The 23,169-nt window shown below is 41.8% G+C and overlaps 1 protein-coding gene across 6 annotated transcripts in view; it reads left to right on the forward strand.

Moving 5' to 3' along the window:
* The first annotated feature begins 1,866 nt into the window (after positions 1–1,866).
* PRP4K (pre-mRNA processing factor kinase PRP4K) overlaps positions 1,867–23,169 on the forward strand; it is a 40,851-nt gene continuing 19,548 nt past the window's right edge. For all 6 annotated transcript variants that reach the window (XR_013830321.1, XR_013830322.1, XR_013830323.1 and 3 more), the window contains exons 1-5: positions 1,867–2,041; positions 9,210–10,409; positions 13,115–13,291; positions 21,602–21,757; positions 23,082–23,163. Coding sequence is in view for 1 of the 6 variants with exons in the window: in XM_079935362.1 (XP_079791488.1) it covers positions 1,905–2,041; positions 9,210–10,409; positions 13,115–13,291; positions 21,602–21,757; positions 23,082–23,163 (1,752 nt within the window). In the remaining 5 variants the exon portion in view is untranslated. The remainder of the gene's footprint in view (positions 2,042–9,209; positions 10,410–13,114; positions 13,292–21,601; positions 21,758–23,081; positions 23,164–23,169) is intronic.

The following is a 23,169-nucleotide window of genomic DNA, read 5'->3' on the forward strand; positions in this document are numbered from 1 at the left end:
ACATGAAAGCTGCTGCAAAGAAACGCGGAGCGGGGGGGGGGAGGGGCGGGGCGAGGGAGGTCAGGGAGATCACGTTATGACTGAGGAAAGATTGGTTTATGAGAGTTCCACGAATCAGCAACACGGAAGAGACTACAGCTTACGGACACAGAGAAAATAAGGAATTTCTGGGTGCCAATCCAGTGCTCTTTCCGTTACTTTTATTCGAAAGGAGTTTGAAAACCAAAGAGCTGTGTGGGTGGGTGCTCAATAAGGGGATGCTAAACCAATGACATTTCTGTGGGAAGCAGCACAGTAAGAAGGAAGAGCACAGACGAGAAATTTCAGTTCAAACCGTGTCTTGGCACCTAGGAACTGAGTCATCACAAGCAAGTCACCTTACCTCTGAGTGCCAGTTTGCTAGGCTTCTTTGCCTTAAAGTATATTATTCTACTTTATATCCAAGGTGAGATCTCTTACAGGCTTGCCCTCAATTCCAAGAAGAGATCTGTAATAAGTCTGTTACACTCTGTTTATTTTCATTTTAAAATTATTTATTTAAAAATAATGTACTAATTTTCTGTTATTTTAATAACATATTTGAGCTATTCTTAACACAATGACACATGGCCTTGCCTTCGTGGGACAGAGAATATAATAAACTGTAAATACAAGGCTGCCATATACAAAATACCTTTGAAAAGATATACAGGGATGAGAATCTAGAGGTAGGAACAATTAGTGGAACTCTGAAATCCCAACCTACACACTATTCGTACATAGATAAATATATGGTTGAAAATATAAACCATTCTTAACATATTTCTGAAAACTATTTCCTTTGAAAGAAGCCTTCTAAGTTATTATACCTGGATTTTATTATTAAGGAGAAAGAGAAATCCTTCATAAGGAAAACAATATAATTAAGGACCATATAAAGAAATGCAACAATAGGTATGTGTGGGGGGAACCCACAAAAATCAATAAATATCCAGGGATTGATTTAGTGTTCCATGTTAATAAAGTCTATGAGGGGAAAATGCTTAACATTTTAACACATTTGGAATTCCAGCCAACGAAGGACTTACTTTGTAAGAGTATTTGTAACTCTTCCTCTCTGAAAATCAAGAGATATATAAGAAGCTCAGATATTCCGAACTCAAATTTCTAGGTCAAACCCAAACTCAGTGGATTATAAGAATAAAAGTGATCATCACCCTGCTTTCAGGTTCCAGAGTATGGAGAAAGATATGTCTCTTTTGAGAGACAGAGAATGTAAAAACTTCCATGGTATTGAAAGCTCTCCAAGAGACAGTAAATGTTTTCTCACACAATATTTCACTTAATCTCGTTACTGTAAATTCATTATAGAAAAACAAAGTTACAAAGTTATTCGGACCAATTACAGAACCAGCGAAACTAAACTGGAGTAACGGATTCCTGAATCGTTACCCCTGTACTTAGCAAAAGCTAAACAAAGTTCAAAAGTTTCAAAGAAGTGTATCAATAAAAATAGTTCCCTATGTTCTAGGCACAGTCCTAGGTTTCCAGTACTCCTGCCTTTCTACAGTTTGCTTTAATGCCGCTTCACATTGACTTATCTAGACAGTAAAAGGCATTTAAAAGCAAAGTCATCTTGTTTGCCCCAGTTTGAGAATTTTAACCCAACCGTGGGCCCCACAATGTAACTAGTTCTCGGAACCGCGCCCGCAAGGCGGACACCCCCTTTTTCCACCGGGGTCCTAGAACGTAACGTCGGTTCTAACCCAATCAACGCGTGCCTTTAAAGCCCCAGCCCTCGCCGCCGCAGCCCCGCCCCGTCGCGGAAGTGCGTCATGACGCTAGTGCGCCCTGTCCCCGGATGCATTTTATATCCGGATTCTCCGAGCAATTCTGAGTTCCACGGTTCCCGACGCTGTCGGCACATGCGCGACGGCCCTGCTCCCTCTTCCTCCTCCTCCAGTGGCTTCCACCGTCCGGGCAGCCACCGCCACCGCCGCCCAGGAGTCAGGAAGTTCAAGATGGCCGCCGCGGAGGCTCAGTCGCTGCGGGAACAGCCAGAGTAAGTAGTCTAGGAGCGCGGAAGGCCGGAGCCCGGGGTCGGCCGAGGGGGAACGGGTGGAGAGCTGCCCGGGCGGGCGGGCGGGAAAGTTCGGGCCCTGGGGCCGTGGCCAAACTTTGCCTCCCGCGAGGCGTCGTGGGGCGCGGGCGGGCGGCCTGCGCGCTCCGCTCGCCGGGAGGCCGCGGCTGCTGGGTGGAGGGCGGCCGGGCCTGCCGCGTCGTTGCCCCGGGAGGCGTGGGCGCGAGCGGCCTCTACAGGTCCCGAGCGCGCGGCTCCAGCGGGGGCGCGCCTGCCCGCCTGCAGTCCGCGGGGACGAGCGGGGCTCCCGGCGGCCTCGGTGCGGGCCCCCGAGCAGCAGGGCGGCGCGGGCGAGCCTTGAGACCTTCCCTCCGCAGGCGGTTCCCCCGGTGCTTCTGCTGCCCTTGTCAGTCTTGGGACCTGAAAGCAGGGAGGAGAAGGGGTGCCGGGGCCGTGCTCCTTGACCACCCCAGAGCTGTAGTTTGCGGCTGGCGGGGTGCTTTCTCCTGCCACCCTGTATCTACTCCAGCATCCACCCGATATCCCCCCTTCCCCTCCCCCCCCGGCCTATTACTGCAATTTGCCAACTTGCAAACTTGAGACAAAGTAAGATCAAGTCCTCGGTTTTGAGGCCTAGCATTTTTGGCCTGAGTTTATAGTGCTTCTTTGGGAGTACGAGTGGAAGAAGTAGAAATTGTTAGCTACTTCCAAACCCAAGCACTTCATGTCTGTAATTAAGCTAATATAAGGATCGATGCGGCCGAGCGAAAACAGACTTGTACATGCTGCAGGGGTGACCGTTGCTTAACTAAAAGCAGTATCTTGTTTTTCGTGTGTTTGTTAGGAAAACTCAAGAACCTAGAAGAGAATGGATTTTAAAACAGTATTCCTATAGCGACCTTTGTTTTTGCATTCGCATTATCTGATTTGTTTCCTGACGTCTTAGGAAAGAGGTAGATACATTCTCCCAGCAACTTTGGACTGAGAGAGAGGAGAAATCTTTGCCACCAGCCAGCCCATCGCTTCGTTGCTGTGCGTCCAGTTCTGGACTGCTCAGTCATTTGTTTTACTCAGCTAGACAGAGGTATTTACGAAGTTTTTCATTAGAGGCCTCTGAAAGCTGCTTTATTATCTTCACTTCAATTTGACTTAAAAGAGGGCAAATGGATTCCGAAGTTCTGGGTAGACTTTGCCTCTTTTTGTTTCTCCTCAAGTTCACAGTGAGGCCCAGTTCCAGTCTTCATGACAAGATGGTCCAAACCTTAGGCAACGCAGCTGATTTTTCTAGTAATCTGTTTAAAGTTCTATAGTATGTCCATTTATTTGATTTCACGGACAGTTCAGATTCCTTTTGAGGAGTGGCTCAGCCATGTTTATTTACATATTCAAATAACACTAGATTTAATAATATTTCTTTTGGCCCCTGCAGTATGAATGACCCTGAGATAGTCTTTAATTCCACCTCCCCCCTCCTCGACACTTGTTTTGCATGGAATGTGTGGCCTGTGTGTGTCCCACTTTCACTTATTTGAAAATGTTTTGCCATAGAAAATGACAGTTTGCTAAGAAAGCAGGTACCCTGTTGGCTGCCCGCAGTGAATGCTGGAATGTAGTGTCTTAATAGTTTTTTTTTGAGGACCCAGTGAGGAGTTCACAGTTACATGGAGTCTATTCCAAGTGGAACATTTAGAAAAGGTAAACGTATAAAATAGTTTTAAGCTCCCTGAAGGCCTTTTAGTGGCTTTTACATTTGTCAGTCTCTTTAGTTCAGCCTTTTTCGATGGTTTTAAGCATTTAAATTTTTATATGCATTGACTTACTTGCACTTACCAAGACCAGGTACTGAACAAATATCACCTCAGTCAATCCTTCTAACAACCCGACGGAGGTGGATACTGTTATTTCCCACATTTTACAGATGAGGAAACGGAAGTATGGAGAAATTAAGTTAGCTTGCCCAAGGTCACACTAAGTGACAGATGCAGGATTGAAACCCAGGCAGTCTAGTTCTAGAGCCCTGCTCCTGACTTCTGTACTGTCTGGTCCCTCGCTATACAGTGTGGCTCCTTTTAAAAATAGCCTTTAACATTTGAAATCATTTTTATTTATTTCCAGTGTCCTAGAAAGGTCCGTTTTCATGATATGACAGTTCTAACTCTTTGAAACTTAATATCCCACTTGGAGAAGGTGGGGGCAGAGGAAGGTTCGTTTTAAGACTAGTTGGTCTTTTGAATCCATTTTTATTTTTACATCTACATAGAGAAACAGGCTTAATTATTTTCCTTATAAAATGCAGTGGCATTCATTTTGCTCCCCCTTGCCCCCAACTGCAAAGCATGAATTGAATGCTTCCCGAATAAGATGTTATTAAGAATATTCTTTGAAAAAAATATGTGAAAGAGGAAGTTAGAATAACGCTAGAGGTTGGTAACTGGTCACTATTTTAAAGTTGTTCCATGGCTATTTTCATTGTGCCAGATGCCCCAAGACCCTGGGTTGCTTGAAGGGTGAAACTTGTACAATGTATTTAACCAGACACGTGAATGAATACTGCTGAACACTTCCATACTGTCTGCACTTTGAATTCAGCTCTGTTTCCAAGTGAGATTTGAAGGATGTTACTCAGCTCTCAGTACGTACTGGTTTAGGACAAACCTGTTGTAGACCAGTTGAGTGTAGACATACACCTGCTAAATGTGCAGTGTTAGGTTGCAAGATGTAAATGTTAAAGTATAAAGTCATGTATATGGAGTTTGTATATGTGTGTTTATTGTTAATATGAACCATCCAGGAAGATGATCAGGTTTCTTTACAAGAAGCCTTTTCCTAAAGCTTTAGAAGAGCGTTGTTGATAATGAACCTCAATTAGCTGACCTCGCACAAGCTCGTGCATTATATGTGGTATGTTACGAGTTCACTTACTCGTTGAGTTCAACTTTCCCTGATTTACCTAGTCAGACTTCACTCGTTATTTTCTTTGAAATTTGCCTTGAGAGATCAACGGAAGAGGCTGAAGGTCTGCTCTCTGCCTAACCCCAGTGTAGGAGGACTCTGGGGTTAGTTACTAAGGTTAACCTCGCTGGCCCTAAGGCACTGGTAGCGTTTCATTAGCAGCCTAGTCATTATTTCTTGAATTACATTCATTAAGTTACAAGGAAAACTGGGGTCACTCATGGGAATGACTGTTTAGTAACATTGGGAACCGCGATGTCAGTCTTCATTCTCAGAGGCTTTAGGAGCTTGATTTTCTTTTGAAGGAAATTACTTCCTCTGTGGGTAAACTCTTTTTTTTTTTTTTTTTTTTGCGGTACGCGGGCCTCTCCCGTTGCGGAGCACAGGCTCTGGACGCGCAGGCTCAGTGGCCATGGCTCACGGGCCCAGCCGCTACGTGGCATGTGGGATCTTCCCGGACCGGGGCCCGAACCCGTGTCCCCTGCATCGGCAGGCGGACTCTCAACCACTGCACCACCAGGGAAGCCCCCTGTGGGTAAACTCTTAAGAATTTTGATTGAAACTCCTTGGAAGACTTGTAAATTATAGGAAGCATTGGAAAAGGGTTAAAAGAGCAGATTTTTCTGCGGGAGGTGGTTAAATTTAAATCGTTTGAGGGTCTTGCCGTCAAGAAATAGGCACGTGCACTGTATGGGGCACTGGGGGTGTGAGTGAGTGAAAAGCGTTCACCGTCAAGAGCTGCGAGTGCGGGTGCAGACAGTGTAAACCAGCTGTAGTCAGTGATACCGTTTCTATATGTTACTCCATGTAGATCATTTCTTTGACACAACAAATACTGAGTACCTGCTCTAGCTTAGATCATCTTATGGGCCTCGGGGATAGAGCATCGAGCTAAACAGATTCAGATCCTGCCCTCTTAGGGCTTGTGTTACAATAGGGAGAGATGAATAAGAATTCTATTAAGTGGAGGGCAGTTAAGCAGAGAAAGCGCATCTGTGTGGGCTAGGGTGGGGTAGCAGTTAAAAGGAACTGGCCCGGAGGCCTGGCTGAGGAAGTGTAATTTGAGCAAAGGCCTGAGGTGGGCCAGGGGCAGCAGCGCTGTGTCTGGGGGAAGCGTGCCAGGCCCTTTGGTGGGAGAGCCCCTGCTGTGGGAGGAGAGCAGTGAGGGTGGGAGGGAACGAGGGGTTCAGGGTGGTGGACGGGTTGGACTGATAGTATAGGACTCAGAGAGAGTTTAAGTTTTTGCTCTGAATAAGGTAGGAAACAGTAGTCAGTTTTCACTCAGAGTGGTGACATGACCTGACATTTTAAAAGCATCTTTGAGCAAATGCAAGAGCTCTGACTTTGAATGTAATACCAGCCTTCTCACCAGCTTGAGATACACCTGCCCTTAGGCGAGTCCCGTCCACCTCCTTGAATGTGAAGTCTCATCTGTCCTGGGGACATAGGCAGAGGCAGTACTTGAGCACTTTGTGTGACAGTTTAATTTGTGTGAACTCATTGCTGCGACAAACCTGTGATTTGCCAGTACTGTTATGTCCCCCGTTTTTACAGTGGAGGAAACTGAGGCACAGGGGAGTAGCTTGTCTAAGGTCACATTAGAGGTGTCCCATTGCAGGCAGCGTTGGAACAAGGCCGTTTGACTTGGGGATCCTCGCTCCCGCCAGGATTCCTTAAAATAACATTCTTAGTGTCTGTCTGCAGCTGCACAGTATCCACGGTGGGGAGCACATTTATCCAGTGTCTGAACAATAAGAACAACTTACTTTTGGGGCCCTAGGGTTGTGCTAGGCCTCGCTATCCTTGATGTCTGTTAACCAGCACTGTGCTGTCCTTACCGCGTGCCTTGAGCTGGGTACTGCTCCTTTCTCCATCAAGCTTAAACTCACCTAAGGCCACACGACTAGTAAGTAGTGAGACCAGGAACTGAGCCCAGGTAGTCTGGCTCTGGAGACCTTACCACCCAACTCTCCTTTTTCTTGAGGATACTTAGAGGGTCTTCAGATGGTTTGAGTTTGTTTTTTTGCTGCCCTGTGCAGCTTCTGGGATTTTAGGTCCCCAACCAGGGATTGAACCCAGGCCCTTGGCTGTGAGAGCATGGAGTCCTAACCACTGGACCACCAGGGAATTCCCTAGATCAGGGGTCCCCAACTCCCCGGCTGCGGACCGTTACTGGTGCGCCGGTGCGCGGCCTGTTAGGAACCGGGCCGCACAGCAGGAGGTGAGCGAGCAAAGCTTCATCTGCCGCTCCGCATGGCTCCCCGTGGCTCCCCGTCGCTCGTGTTTCTGCCTGAACCATCCCCCGCTACCCCGTCCGTGGAAAACCTGTCTTCCATGAAACCGGTCCCTGGTGCCAAAAAGGTTGGGGACCGCTGCCCTACATTGTTTGGGTTTTAGCTTATTGACTAGAATTTTGTACTTTGGACACTGAGATTTTATATACCTGAAAACCCTTCCCGACCTTAAAAAGGTTCTCCGTACCTACTTCTGTATCTTGAATTAGCCTAGTTCTGTTTTTCTCAAGCTTTTCTCTCTGTAACTCAAGGTTCAGAAAAACCGACACATAGCTCACCTTCTAGACTGTGGGCTGGGAGATTCTGGGGAAGGGAGGTGGTTACCTGTATGAGGTTGTAGTCTATACAAGGATCAAAGTTGAAATGTCTTTGTATCTTCACCCTAAATCTGTGATTTTTCCCCCCTCCTTGATAAAGCCATGTTGGTTTTTTCTTTTTTAAACACAAAAATTACACTTTCCTTTTCCAAATCTCTGAGAAAATTTGATGATCCCAGAACACTACTTCATCTATCCTGTGTCTTCTTATACCACATCTGAGAGAAGTCAGGCCAGACTGAAACCTGACTCAGCTGCAGACACGGCTTCCTCTGCAGCATCGTTTAATACTTTCTCCTTTCCCACAGTGCATAGTGCCAGAAACGGACACTGGCAGTCTGGCACCCCAAATTCAAAGTTCGTGCCATGTGGTAGTTGTATGTTCTCCATGTTCTCCACACCCCCTCATTGTTGCGAGCGAGTAACTTCACAAGCATGCTGTGCTGTGTTGTGCTGCTCGCCCCGCCCCTCATCCCCCAAGTGTACTGAAGACTGAGACCTGGCTGGAGGACCATAACAGCAGTAGCATTACAGACCATCCATCCAGTAGCTTAACCTTGCAGTTCCTGAGCCTCTGACTGTCTCAACCGTGTGCTTCCAGAATCCCATACTATATCTTTTCATCTGGAATTGGTCCACTTGAGATCTTAACCTCCGTTAGACCAGTCTCTTCCACAAGTTTGACGCCCTGGTAACACTGATCTTTTTTCCTATATCTAAAGTACCCCTTAACCCTTGTGGTTAATTTCTTACTCATTCTTTAGGACAGTGTTACTCACCCTTTTTTTTTTTTTTTTGCGGTACGTGGGCCTCTCACTGCTGTGGCCTCTCCCGTTGCGGAGCACAGGCTCCAGACGCACAGGCTCAGCGGCCATGGCTCATGGGCCCAGCCGCTCCGCGGCACGTGGGATCCTCCCGGACCGGGGCACGAACCCGTGTCCCCTGCATCGGCAGGCGGACTCTCAACCACTGCACCACCAGGGAAGCCCAACTTTGAAGTTTTTAACCCTGGGGATGTGTTTACAATATCAGCATCAGCCAGCAGCCGCCTGTGCACGTGAAGGGACTGCTGCTTTTGGGTGCAGCTCTGTATTGGCGCTAGAGATTTAAATACATGTATATTTCTGAATCCAAGTGGAGAAGGAGATGAGTGTCCCAATATATGTCATTACTAATGTTTTACGGAAAAAGAAAATGGGAGGGGCGGTTCCTTTGGTGTTGAGTTGTGTGGGAAATGCTGGTTTAAAAACCAAGTTACTTGAGTGACTGTTTAAGGAAGTCAGCATTAACAATTTGTTGCACCTGGTTTGGATTCCCTTCCTTATTCTATTAAGTATAATTATGTTAACCTCCCCCATTATGTATTTCCTGTAATACTTTTGGTATTTGAGTTCAACCATTAGAAACAAATGAAAGTTAAATCACTGTTCAACTCAGTTCTTGCCATATACCTTTGAAATAAAATATTTCAGTGACTAACTTCTTGTATCCCATTGAGATGTATTTTTTGTCATTGCTATTATTTTGTTATGATTCTGAATGCTTGATAAATGATGTGACTTTTAAATGTGTTTGATACATTTATAGGATGGAAGATGCTGATAATTCTGAAAAGAGTGTAAATGAAGAAAATGGAGAAGTATCGGAAGACCAATCTCAAAATAAGCACAGTCGTCACAAAAAAAAGAAGCATAAACACAGAAGTAAACATAAGAAACATAAACATTCTTCAGAAGAAGACAAGGATAAAAAACATAAACATAAGCATAAACATAAGAAACACAAAAGAAAAGAGGTTATTGATGCTTCTGACAAAGAAGGTATGTCTCCAGCAAAAAGAACTAAACTTGATGATTTAGCTTTGCTGGAAGACTTGGAGAAACAGAGGGCCTTGATTAAAGCTGAACTTGATAATGAGTTAATGGAAGGAAAGGTCCAGTCTGGCATGGGGCTCATATTACAAGGCTATGAGTCTGGCTCTGAAGAGGAGGGGGAGATTCATGAAAAGGCACGAAATGGAAATAGGTCTAGTACTAGATCTTCAAGTACGAAGGGGAAACTTGAACTTATGGACAATAAAAATAGTACAAAAAAACGAAGTAAAAGCAGATCCAAAGAACGGACTAGACATAGGTCTGATAAAAAGAAAAGTAAGGGAGGTGTGGAAATAGTTAAAGAGAAGGCGACGAGGAGCAAGTCAAAGGAGAGGAAAAAGTCCAAAAGTCCCTCCAAACGAAGCAAGTCTCAAGATCAGGCAAGAAAGTCCAAGTCTCCTACCCTTAGAAGGCGCTCTCAAGAGAAGATTGGGAAGGCCAGATCTCCCGCCGATGACAAGGTGAAAATTGAAGATAAAAGTAAGTCAAAAGATAGGAAAAAATCCCCAATTATAAATGAAAGTAGAAGTCGTGATCGAGGCAAAAAATCTAGATCCCCAATTGACTTGAGAGGTAAATCCAAAGACAGAAGGTCACGGTCCAAAGAGAGAAAATCGAAAAGGTCTGAAACTGATAAAGAGAAGAAGCCAATTAAATCTCCCTCTAAAGATGCTTCCTCTGGGAAAGAAAATAGGTCCCCCAGTAGAAGACCTGGTCGTAGTCCCAAAAGAAGAAGCTTGTCTCCGAAACAACGTGATAAGTCAAGAAGAAGTCGATCTCCACTCTTAAACGATAGAAGGTCTAAGCAAAGCAAGTCACCTTCTCGAACTCTGTCTCCTGGTAGGAGAGCCAAGAGCCGATCCTTGGAAAGAAAACGCAGGGAGCCTGAACGGAGACGCCTTTCTTCGCCAAGGTAACTTGACTGCAAAGCTGTATTGCAGCAGATTTCAGAGGAGAAACTAGAACTTGTGGACAATAAAAATGAGATGGTAATGAGTTTTATAGTGTTATGTATAACCCTGTCCACTAACTAACTATATTAATGTTTGCACTTTTTTGTCAGTATCTTGACTCTAGGTGATTTTTAATTTTATTGACATTTTAAAAGTTCTTAATTTAGTATTTGACGTGCAGAATCACTCCTTTAAATCCAAGTAATTTGGCTGATAAGTCTATGTGTGCCCATTTTATGGGTAAGGAGATTGTATAGTTCCAGAGTAGGGATTCTTCTTTGAACAGTATGGGCTGACAATTTAAAAAATGGAGGTATCAGTTTAAGGATTGTGATCTGTCCATTCTTTTGAATTGACATGATTTTGAATTCTGACAATATGATTGGAACTACAGTTGTCTTTTTTGGTCCCCAAAATATAATTAAATTAAAACTGGAAGTTTTTTTCTGTTACTAATTCATATACTTGTAATCTCATTGAAAAAAATAAATAGTACCTCTTAAGTTTAGGAAGAATAGTGTAAAGTGATTTTATTTTTTATCAATAATAATGAAAATATTTCATATACATTTGGTCCATCAATTCTTTTCTCATAAGTTCTCATGATTGTCTCTCATGAAGTGGAGTGATCCTCATACTTAATTTTTTTTTGGTCATCATTTTTTTTTCACATCTTTATTGGAGTATAATTGCTTTACAATGTTGTGTTAGTTTCTGCTGTACAACAAATTGAATCAACTATATGTATACATATATCCCCATATCCCCTCCCTCTTGAGCCTTCCTCCCACCCTCCCTATCCCACCCTTCTAGGTGGTCACAGAGCACCGAGCTGATCTCCCTGTGCTATGCGGCTGCTTCCCACTAGCTATCTATTTTACGTTTGGTAGTGTATATATGTCCATGCCACTCTCTCACTTCGTCCCAGCTTGCCCTTCCCCCTCCCCGAGTCCTCAAGTCCGTTCTCCACATCTGCGTCTTTATTCCTATCCTGCCACTAGGTTCATCAGTACTGCTTTTTTAGTTTCCGTATATAGTTGTTAGCATACGGTATTCGTTTTTCTCTTTCTGACAATACAGAGTGAAGTAAGTCATACTTAATTTATAATTGAGAAAATAGATTGAGAGGTTATCTAACTTACCTAGGGTCATAGAACTGATGAGTAAAGGCACAGAAGGGATTTTGGCGGAGAGGGGAGGGTGTTGTTTAGATTAGTCCAAAAGCTACTTTAGAAACTGATTTTTTAATGTCTTTATATTCAGTAATTAGACATGAGAAATTACCAACCAAGTTTCTAAAAGAATGTCGGCTTATACCATGCAAAGATAACTGAATTCCTAGCCATCTACTGTTGCATGTTAATGTTTCCTGTGTATGGGTATAAATCTGAACTGGCCTTGAAGTTTAAATAAATCATCCTATGTTTTGAGAAGCTTCAAGAATGCTATTTTCAAAGTGCTGTATCTTAAGAGATCCTGTTGACTCTTCTAAGCAGTGTAATGCAATGGCTCTGCCTGCAGCTCTGTGGAGACAGTGTTGCTGGTGTTATCTGACGTCGTTCTTAAGGTCCTGTTCTCTTTCTGTTGCTTTCAGTTTGAAAAGGAAATTCTGAGGAGGAGTTTATCAAGGACTAGAGTTGAATATTTGAAACAAATTTTTATTTTTAGTTGCAGAAGAGATACATGCTAATTAAAGAGAAATTTAAATTGTGCTGGAAGCCTGTAAATTCACTTTTTCCATCCCTCCTCTGCTGCCACTCCAAAGAAGACTGTCTCTTTCTAGCCCCTTTACTATGCACATACAATTGTATGTATGCGTTTTTTCTTAAAAATAGGATTCATACTATTTATGTTAACAGTGATTTTCTTTTTTCATGAAACACTTCTGTGACAATACATAAGGATCGTTTTTAATTCTTCATATATCAAGAATAGCAACATGGTATTTCACAGCGTAGATGTACCATAATATATTTAACCATTCCCTTGTTGAAACTGACGAAAGTTGAGGTTGGTTCCAGTTTTTCATGATTGTTTGCAAAGACATCCATTGGTTCTGTGTTACGTTTCTTTTAGAATAGATTCATAGAAGTGGATTTGCAGTCTGAGATTATGTACATTTACATTTTAGAAAGTTAACTGCCACATTTCCTTCCAGATAAGTTATACCAATATTTACTTCGATGACTAGGTGGACTGTCCTTTTCCCTAAACTCTTACCTGTATTTCCTCTTCTGAGGTTAATGTTGACTTTTAAGGGGGGTTTTATTCTTAACTGATACATTAAAAATAAGGCTCTTAATTGCAAAAATGTCAAAAATTTAAAAAGAAAACAGTATTCAAACCAAGGGAATGGAATATTATTACTCACTTGGGCAAGTTTTATTTGTTTATCTGAAGTTAAAATCAGTGGCTTTAACAATATGAATAATCTTTAATAATTCTTCAAATTGTGAGACCAGAGGAAGTAGACCTTCTATTGTGTGTCTGCCGTAACACCAGATGTCACTGTGATCATCTGAATTTTTGTTACAAAACTTATTAATCTGTGTTTACTACCTTTAGGTTAATGTGCCCTTTCTTCAAGTGTTCTTTACATGCAGAAGAAATTCATTTATTCTGATTTGATTTATTCTTCTTTGAACTTGTATTTGGTCCCCTTAAGAACACGACCTCGAGATGACATCCTCAGTAGGCGGGAAAGGTCAAAAGATGCCAGCCCAATCAGTAGGTGGTCTCCAGCCCGAAGAAGAGCCAGTAGATCTCCTGTTAGGAGGAGGTCCCGCTCCCCCCTCAGACGGAGCCGATCTCCCAGAAGAAGAAGCCGGTCTCCTCGGAGAAGGTAAAGATACCCGTTTGATCCGTCAAATTCTGACTGTTTTTGAAGCTCAGTTGGTAGGTTTTCTTAACAAAGTTTTCTCTGAAAAATTGTAGCTGTGACGCCATATAGTTTTCTATTACCAACGTGTGATGTTTCACACACACTGATTTTTCTTTAATAGAGTTTTCCTTCAAATTTATATAAATCCATGTTCGTTAAAAACACAATCTTTTTTTTTTTTAAGTAGGACATTTTTTTTCCTCTGTTTTAAAGAGAGATAAATACTAAATGAACTAGGCTTATGATTTTTCTTTTAACTAGCAGGCTAGATCACAGTAATAAATAAGTATCCTGTCATTCCATAGTTGCAGCTCTGTATTTATTTTTCTGTGAACTTGTATTTGGTCCTCTTAAGAACACGACTTGGAGACGATGTCCTCAGTAGACGTGAAAGACTCTTTGGGTGAAGATCTCTTTTAACTCACAGCAGTAGAAACCAGTCTTTATGTATGTATCTTTGATTTTTTTTTTTTTTTTTTTTTTTTTGGCGGTATGTGGTCCTCTCACTGTTGTGGCCTCCCCTGTTGCGGAGCACAGGCTCCGGACGCGCAGGCTCAACGGCCATGGCTCACAGGCCCAGCCGCTCCACAGCATGTGGGATCTTCCCGGACCGGGGCACGAACCTGCGTCCCCTGCATCGGCAGGTGTACTCTCAACCACTGCGCCACCAGGGAAGCCCTCTTTGAATGTTTTTGTGTACTAGATTCTCAGAAGTGGAAATGCCTTGATAGTGTGTTTGTCTAAATTTTTTTAAGTTATTGCCATATGTTTTGGTTTCATTAGTTTTTTTAATACTGTTCCTCACACGTTTCTGTTCTGCCCAGTTTCATCACATTTCTTGCAGATGGACATGGTCGAGGTTAATGTAATCATTGTGATCGTATACATACCGTTCATTCCAGAGCAAGCAGTCGGTGGGAGAGGGGAAGAGAGGACTCTCATGCTCCCAGCCTTCTGGCTCCAAGCTGACGGTAGTTTGCGTAGGATTTGCTTCCCTTTTCCAGAGTCCCTTGTTCTTCTCTGACGTTGTGATTCCGTTTCCTGTATCCAGTTTCTTGCTTTACCTCCTTGTTTGCTAATGCATCTCCAATAGCTTTTTGAGGAAAGTGAACATAAAGGACAATTTTGGGGAACTGTGTCTCTAAAAAATGCCTGTTATTCTCATTGCTGATTTATCAAGGAATAGAATTCTAGTTTGAGATCATTTTCTTAAGAATTTTTAAACTGTTATTCCACTGATTTCTAGCTTCCCTTATTGCTATTCAGAAGTCCTCCTCTGATAAGAGGGCGTTTCGTTATAGGACTTGCTTTTTTCTTTCTCTTTTTATAAGAAATGTCCTGTGTTCCGAAATTTCACTGTAATAATGCCTTGATGAGCAGCTCCTTCTTTTCCACTTATTTTGCGGGGCACTAGATAGGCCCTTTAAAGCAGGGAGATTATGGCTGCCTGTACTGGGAAATTTTCTCATGTTTTTGTTTGCTTTCTCCCCCATTATTTTCTGGATTTTTTCCAATTAGACCTTATAAATTGTTACACTGACTTCCCCCTCTCTCATCTTTTTTTTTTTTTAATTTATTTTATTTTATTTTTATACAGCAGGTTCTTTTATGTCATTCCCAAACTCCACCACCACTGCCCCCCACCGCTTTCCCCTCTGTTGTCCATACGTTTGTTCTCTACATATGTGTCTCTATTTCTGCCCTTCAGACCAGTTCATCTGTACCATTTTTCTAGGTTCCACATATATGCGTTAATATACGATATTTGTTTATCTCTTTCTGACTTACTTCACTCTGTATGACAGTCTCTAGATCCATCCACGTCTCTATAAATGACCCAATTTCATTATTTTTTATGGCTGAGTAATATTTCCATTGTATATATGTACCACATCTTCTTTATCCATTCGTCTGTCGATGGACATTTAGGTTGCTTCCATGACCTGGCTATTGTAGGTACTGCTGCAATGAACATTGGGGTGCACGTGTCTTTTTGAATTATGGTTTTCTTGGGTATATGCCCAGTAGTGGGATTGCTGGGTCATATGGTAATTCTATTTTTAGTTTTTTAAGGAACCTCCATACTGTTCTCCATAGTGATTGTATTAATTTACATTCCCACCAACAGTGCAAGAGGGTTCCCTTTTCTCCACACCCTCTCCAGCATTTGTTGTTTGTAGATTTTCTGATGATGCCCATTCTAACTGGTGTGAGGTGATACTTCATTGTAGTTTTGATTTGCATTTCACTAATAATTAGTGATGTTGAGCAGCTTTTCACGTGCTTCTCGGCCATCTGTATGTCTTTGGAGAAATGTCTATTTAGGTCTTCTGCCCATTTTTGGATTGGGTTGTTTGTTTTTTTAATATTGAGCTGCATGAGTTTTTTATATATTTTGGAGATTAATCCTTTGTTGATTAGTTTGCAAATATATTCTCCCATTCTGAGGGTTGTTTTTTCGTTTTGTTTATGGTTTCCTTTGCTGTGCAAAAGCCTTGAAGTTTCATTAGGTCCCATTTGTTTATTTTTGTTTTTATTCCCATTACTCTAGGAGGTGGATCAAAAAAGATCTTGCTGTGATTTATGTCAAAGACTGTTTTGCTTATGTTTTCCTCTAAGAGTTTTATAGTGTCTGGTCTTACATTTAGGTCTCTAATCCATTTTGAGTTTATTTTTGTGTATGGTGTTAGGGAGTGTTCTAATTTCATTCTTTTACATGTAGCTGTCCAGTTTTCCCAGCACCACTTATTGAAGAGACTGTCTTTTCTGCATTGTATATCCTTGCCTCCTTTGCCATTGATTAGTTCACCATAGGTGTGTCGGTTTATCTCTGGGCTTTATATCCTGTTCCATTGATCTATATTTCTGTTTCTGTGCCAGTACCATATTGTCTTGATTACTGTAGCTTTGTAATATAGTCTGATTCCTCCATCTCGTGTTTTTCCCTCAAGACTGCTTTGGCTATTCGGGGTCTTTTGTGTCTCCATACAGATTTTAAGATTTTTTGTTCTAGTTCTGTAAAAAGTGCCACTGGTAATTTGATAGGGATTGCATTGAATCTCTCGATTGCTTTGGGTAATGTAGAAATTTTCGCAATATTGATTCTTCCATCCAAGAACATGGTATATGTTTCCATCTGTTTGTGTCATTTTTGATTCCTTTCATCAGTGTCTTATAGTTTTCTGAGTACAGGTCTTTTATCTCCTTAGGTAGGTTTATTCCTAGGTATTTTATTCTTTTTGTTGCAATGGTGAATGGAATTGTTTCCTTAATTTCTCTTTCTGATATTTAGTTGTTAGTGTATAGGAATGCAAGAGATTTCGGTGCATTAATTTTGTATCCTGCAACTTTACCAAATGCATTGATTAGCTCTAGTAGTTTTCTGGTGGCATCTTTAGGATTATCTGTGTATAGTATCATGTCATCTGCAGACAGTGACAATTTTACTTCTTCTTTTCCAATTTGTATTCTTTTTATTTCTTTTTCTTCTCTGATTGCCGTGGCTAGGACTTCCAAAACTATGTTGAATGATAGTGGTGAGAGTGGACATCCTTGTCTTGTTCCTGATCTTAGAGGAAATGCTTTCAGTTTTTCACCATTGAGAATGATGTTTGCTGTGGGTTTGTCATATATGGCCTTTATTATGTTGAGGTTGGTTCCCTCTATGCCCACTTTCTACAGAGTTTTTATCATAAATGGGTGTTGAACTTTGTCAGAAGCTTTTTCTGCATCTATTGAGGTGATCATATGGTTTTTCTCCTTCAGTTTGTTAGTATGGTGTATCACATTGATTGATTTGCGTATATTGAAGAATCCTTTCATCCCTAGGATAAATCCCACTTGATCATGGTGTATGATCCTTTTAATGTGTTGTTGGATTCCATTTGCTAGTATTTTGTTGAGGATTTTTGCATCTGTATTCATCAGTGATTTTGGTCTGTAATATTTTTTTTTGTAGTTTCTTTGTCTGGTTTTGGTATCAGGGTGATGGTGGCCTCATAGAATGAGTTTGGGAGTGTTCCTTCCTCCGCAGTTTTTTGGAAGAGTTTGAGAAGGATGGGTGTTAGCTCTTCTCTAAATGTTTGATAGAATTCACCTGTGAAGCCATCTGGTCCTGGACTTTTGTTTGTTGGAAGATTTTTGATCACAGTTTCAATTTCATTACTTGTGATTGGTCTGTTCATATTTTCTGTTTCTTCCTAGTTCATTCTTAGAAGGTTATACCTTTCTAAGAACTTGCCCATTTCTTCCAGGTTGTCCATTTTATTGGCATAGAGTTGCTTGTAGTAGTCTCTTACGATGCTTTGTATTTCTGTGGTGTCCATTGTAACTTCTCCTTTTCATTTCTAATTTTATTGATTTGAGTCCTCTTCCTCTTTTTCTTAATGAGTCTGGCTAAAGGTTTATCAATTTTGTTTATCTTCTCAAAGAACCAGCTTTTAGTTTTATTGATCTTTGCTATTGTTTTCTTTGTTTCTATTTCATTTATTTCTGCTCTGATCTTTATGATTTCTTTCCTTCTACTAACTTTGGGTTTTGTTTGTTCTTCTTTCTCTAGTTCCTTTAGGTGCAAGGTTAGATTGTTTATTTGAGATTTTTCTTGTTTCTTGAGGTAGGCTTGTATTACTATAAATTTCCCTCTTAGAACTGCTTTTGCTGCATCCCATAGGTTTTGGATCGTCGTGTTTTCATTGTCATTAGTCTCCAGGTATTGTTAGACTTCCTCTTTGATTTCTTCAGTGACTCTCTTGGTTATTTAGTAGCGTATTGTTTACCCTCCATGTGTCTGTGTTTTTTACGTTCTTTTCCCTGTAATTGATTTCTAATCTCATAGCATTGTGGTCGGAAATGATGCTTGTTGTGATTTCAATTTTCTTAAATTTACTGAGGTTTGATTTGTGACCCAAGTTTTGATCAATCCTGGAGAATGTTCTGTGTGCACTTGAGAAGAAAGTGTAATCTGCTGTTTTGGGATGGAATGTCCTTTAAATATCAATTAAATCTATCTGGTCTCTTGTGTCATTTAAAGTTTGTGTTTCCTTATTAATTTTCTGTCTGGATGATCTGTCCATTGGTGTAAGTGAGGTGTTTAAGTCCCCCACTATTACTGTGTTACTGTCAATTTCCTCTTTTATAGCTATTAACAGTTGTCTTATGTATTGAGGTGCTGCTATGTTGGGTGCGTGAATATTTATAATTGTTTTCTCAGAGTGATCCCTTGACCATTATGTAGTGTCCTTCCTTGTCTCTTGTAACAGTCTTTATTTTTAAGTCTGTTTTATCTGATGTGAGTATAGCTACTCCAGCTTTCTTTTGATTTCCATTTGCATAGAGTATCTTTTTCCATCCCCTCACTTTCAGTCTGTATGTGTCCCTAGGTCTGAAGTGGGTCTCTTGTAGACAGCATATATATGGGTCTTGTTATTGTATCCATTCAGCAGGCCTGTGTCTTTTGGTGGGAGCATTTAATCCTTTCACGTTTAAGGTAATTATCGATATTTGTCTTCCTATTACCGTTTTCTTAATTGTTATGGGTTTGTTTTTGTAGGTCCTCTTCTTCTCTTGTGTTTCCCACTTAGAGAAGTTCCTTTAGCATTTGTTGTAGGGGTGGTTTGATAGGCTGAATTCTCTTAGCTTTTGCTTGTCTGTAAAGCTTTTGATTTCTCCATCGAATCTGAATGAGATCTTTGCTGGGTAGAGTAATCTTGATCGTAGGTTCTTCCCTTTCATCACTTTGAATATATCGTGCTACTCCCTTCTGGCTTGTAGAGTTTCTGCTGAGAAATCAGCTGTTAACCTTATGAGAGTTCCCTTGTATGTTATTTGTCATTTTTCCCTTGTTGATTTCAATAATGTTTGTTTCTCCTTGGGTTTATCCTGCCTGGGACTCTGTGCTTCCTGGACTTGGGTGGCTATTTCCTTTCCCATGTTAGGGAAATTTTTGACTATAACCTCTTCAGATATTTTCTCGGGTCATTTCTCTCTCTCTTCTCCTTCTGGGACCCCTATAATGCAAATGTTGTGTTTAATGTTATCCCAGAGGTCTCTTAGGCTGTCTTCATTTCTTTTCATTCTTTTTTCTTTATTCTGTTCCACAGCAGTGAATTCCTCCATTCTGTCTTCCTTGTCACTTATCCGTTGTTCTGCCTCAGTTATTCTGCTATTGATTCCTGCTAGTGTAGTTTTCATTTCAGGTATTGTATTGTTCATCTCTGTTTGTTTGTTCTTTAATTCTTCTAGGCCTTTGTTAAACATTTCTTGCATCTTCTCGATCTTTGCCTCCATTCTTTTTCCAACATCCTGGATCATCTTCACTGTCATTATTTGGAATTCTTTTTCTGGATGGTTGCCTATCTCTCCTTCATTTAGTTGTTCTTCTGGGGTTTTATCTTGTTCCTTCATCTGGTACGAAGTCTCTGCCTTTTCATTTTGTCTCTCTTTCTGTGAATGTGTTTCTCGCTCATCTTTTATATTTGTCCTTTTGTTCTACTTTCAGTCTTGAGAAGCTTTCTCAATCTGCCTTCTTACCTTTCTGTTGATTTTGTTTTTCTCCCTTCTGCACACTCATAATTTTTTAAATTTCCAAGACCTTGTTGGCTGTTTTTTAATAACATTTTACTCTCATTTTATGGAAGTAGCATCTTTATGTCATAGATGATAATGAGTCTATTTTGTGGCGCTTTTCTTCTCTGTAGTCTCTCCTCTTCCCTGTGTATTGTTTCTACCCAGATTTCTTTGGCTGCTTGTTTGCCTTTTCATTTGAGGACTTTCCTCCACCAGGTGGATCCTCCCTTGCTGCCTATTCTGATTCATCTGCCTATCGTCTCCATGAGAGTAGGATCTTAGGTCTCTGACCAGGGATGGAACCTGGTCCCCCTGACGTGGAAGTACAGAGTCCTAACCACTGGACTGCCAGGAGAGTCGCAGATGACTGTTTATTTATTTATTTTTCTATTCTGGTTTAGAACGCTAGATGGAAGCTTTCTTCCATTCGGACAACCTGGAACTTGTGGTTTGGTGGCGGATTAGTGTATCAGTGACTGTAGATCTTTCCTTTTGGGCTTGTGAGTTTTCCAGAATCTCCTCATCTGCTGGAGAGTAAGACATGGCTGCCAGTAGAGTTCTGGTCCTAAATAATGTGGGTCCCCCCTTAACCCTTCTCTTCCCAGTGCAGTGCCCTCCAGTACCGTGGGCCAGTTTTCACAACCACCACTACCTCTCTGTAAAGTGAATATTAAGTTTCCTGCGATAGTGTGGGGAGGGGCGGCCGGTGGCATTCTCCACTGAGTCAGAAAGGGGAATATACCAAGTCACGCTGCTCCTAAAGGATTTCAGCCAATTCTCTTTAGCTTCTCCCTTGTACTCCGTCCTTCAGAGGATACAGTATCTCCAGATCTTGAGACTTTCTGGGGCTTTGTGGCAGGCCCTGACTTGTTTCTTATTTACCCTGTGCGTCCCTATTGGACTAAGATTTAGATTTGATCTGCTGCTGCTTTTCTGTCCACTTTGCATGTTTCAAGCTTTTATTGGTATCTGTTGTCACATCTCTTCACATTGTCTTTGACTGAAGGTTTTATTTTGTCATTGTTCCTTTTAATGTTGTTTTAGTAAGTTTTCAGAAGAAATCTGAGATAAACATGGTCTGATGTGACACGAACATAGTTTATCAGCCCTTTGTAGACTCACAGCCTTCTCTTGGGGGCCCCACAGCACTGTCTCACACAGACTTCCACCTTCATACTTGCACTCTGAAGTCACTTTCTGTTTGGTTAACAGGGCATTTATAACAATGTCTGAGGGCCATATTAACTAGACGTATAATTTCTGTCACCTTTGTCTTTCCCGTACTTTATTCAGCAGTGATCTTTTTAAAAATCAAGTCTATCGAGATATGTTATTTACATAAAGTAAAATTCACCCTTTTTGTTGTAAAGTTGTGAGCTTCGACAGATGTGTGGCTGCACAGCTGCCATCGAGGTACAGAGCCCGACAGTTCCCTCGCGCCCCTTTGTAGTTCATAAGAAGAGTAGCTGTGGTTTAGTTGTCGTCAGTGAGGCTGGGTATCCATATCTTACTGATGGTGTGTTAATTTTGTTTAAAAATTTCAACTGTTTTTAAAGACTTGACTTTTAGAACGCTTTTGGATTCACAACAGAGCTGAACTTTTGAAAGGTACAGAGAGTCCCTGTACTACCCCTACGCCCAGCAAACTCACAGCCTCCTCAGCTTTAATTGACCTTTAAAATATGTCTTCTTCTTCTCCTCAAACAGGGACAGAGGTCGAAGGAGCAGATCACGCCTGAGAAGGCGGTCTCGGTCACGGGGTGGTCGTAGACGTAGGAGCAGAAGCAAAGTAAAGGAAGATAAATTTAAAGGAAGTCTTTCTGAAGGAATGAAAGTTGAGCAGGAATCTTCATCTGATGATAAGTAAGAACGGAACTTTCCTATAATTTCCTTTTTCCAAATCAGAGAAACACTGTTTGACTTGTAAATCTTTAATTTCCTTCTGAATATTTTAAGCAAATACATTAATTTGACCCTGTTTAAGTTCATCTTCTGTGCAGGTTTTATAGGTTATGTGACAGAGGTCATGGTTGTCTGAATTTGGGTTTGGCTGGGGTGAATATGGGCCGTCACTTTATCACGAGCCTTTCCTTTTATATTTTCATTAGGAACCATAGAGGTATCCTGCCAATCTCAGTTACCAGTTTTGGTGGGGGGATTTTTTTTACTAAGTGTAGACTTTGCATTTTGTGTAAACGGTACACACTTGCTGTGCCTGTTATAGTGTGGAAAATGCAGAAATGTTCAGCCTAATAAACTCGCGGGGACAGTTTTTAATGCAAACTTCGTTGTCTAAATGGCACATCTCAAAAACAAGTGAGACGAATTCAGAGCAGTGGTTCTCAGCGGGGGGAGCTTTGCCTCCCTGGGATGTTTTGGTGATGCCTGAAGACCTGTTTAGTTGTCATCTAGTAGCGGGAGGCCAGGGACACTGTTCTGCATCCTCCGGTGCATAGGATATGCCCCACCGCACAGAACCGTCCTAGTGTTAGCAGCGCTTGAGCTGAGGAGCCCTGGTTGGAGCTGGGAGAGAAGAGGGCTGAGTGGAGGGAAAGTGTCCTGCGCAGACCTGGTACCTTCCAAGTGCAGGTCGCTTACACCTCTGCAGTGAACACCCAGCAGGTCGTAGAAAGGGCTGCGCTAGGAGCGATCATGAAGAGTGCGGGGTTCTTGGGGGACCATCTGAACCGCTCGGGGCAGTGTTTGCAGGGAGAGCCACTTTCCCTTCAGATTGTGTGCAAATGTCTACCTGTGCATTTTGGGTGGGGAAAGGATCTATAGCTCTCAAGGGCTTCTGTGACCCAGAAAAGGTAGCAGTTTACTTGTGTATCCCAGCCCCCCTCTTGTTGTATAGGTGTGGAAACGAGGGCTGCGGAGATGAAATGACTTTACTACAAGGCACAGCTAGTGATGCCTTTTAAACTTAGGCATCTTTCTTTTGTTCCCAGTCTTTGTGCTATGAAACAGGTGAGGAGGAAAATGAGACGCAGAAGGTTAAGTTACTTGCCAGGATTCCAAACCAGGACAGTTCGAAAGCAAGGATGGAGTGGGCTGGCTTAAGATTTTTGCTCAATGTACCGATGACCTACATTTTCCAGCTTTTATTTTTTTAAAATGTATAAACGTAATGCTTTTGGAGTCTCTGTGTTTGAAGTTAATTACACGGATGTGTGTAATTTTTTCTAAGCCTTGAAGACTTCGATGTTGAGGAGGAAGATGAAGAAGCCTTGATAGAACAGAGAAGAATACAAAGGCAGGCCATTGTTCAGGTGCGT

The sequence above is a fragment of the Stenella coeruleoalba genome, assembly GCF_951394435.1.
Source record: "Stenella coeruleoalba genome assembly, chromosome: 10".
Lineage (NCBI taxonomy): Eukaryota > Metazoa > Chordata > Mammalia > Artiodactyla > Delphinidae > Stenella > Stenella coeruleoalba.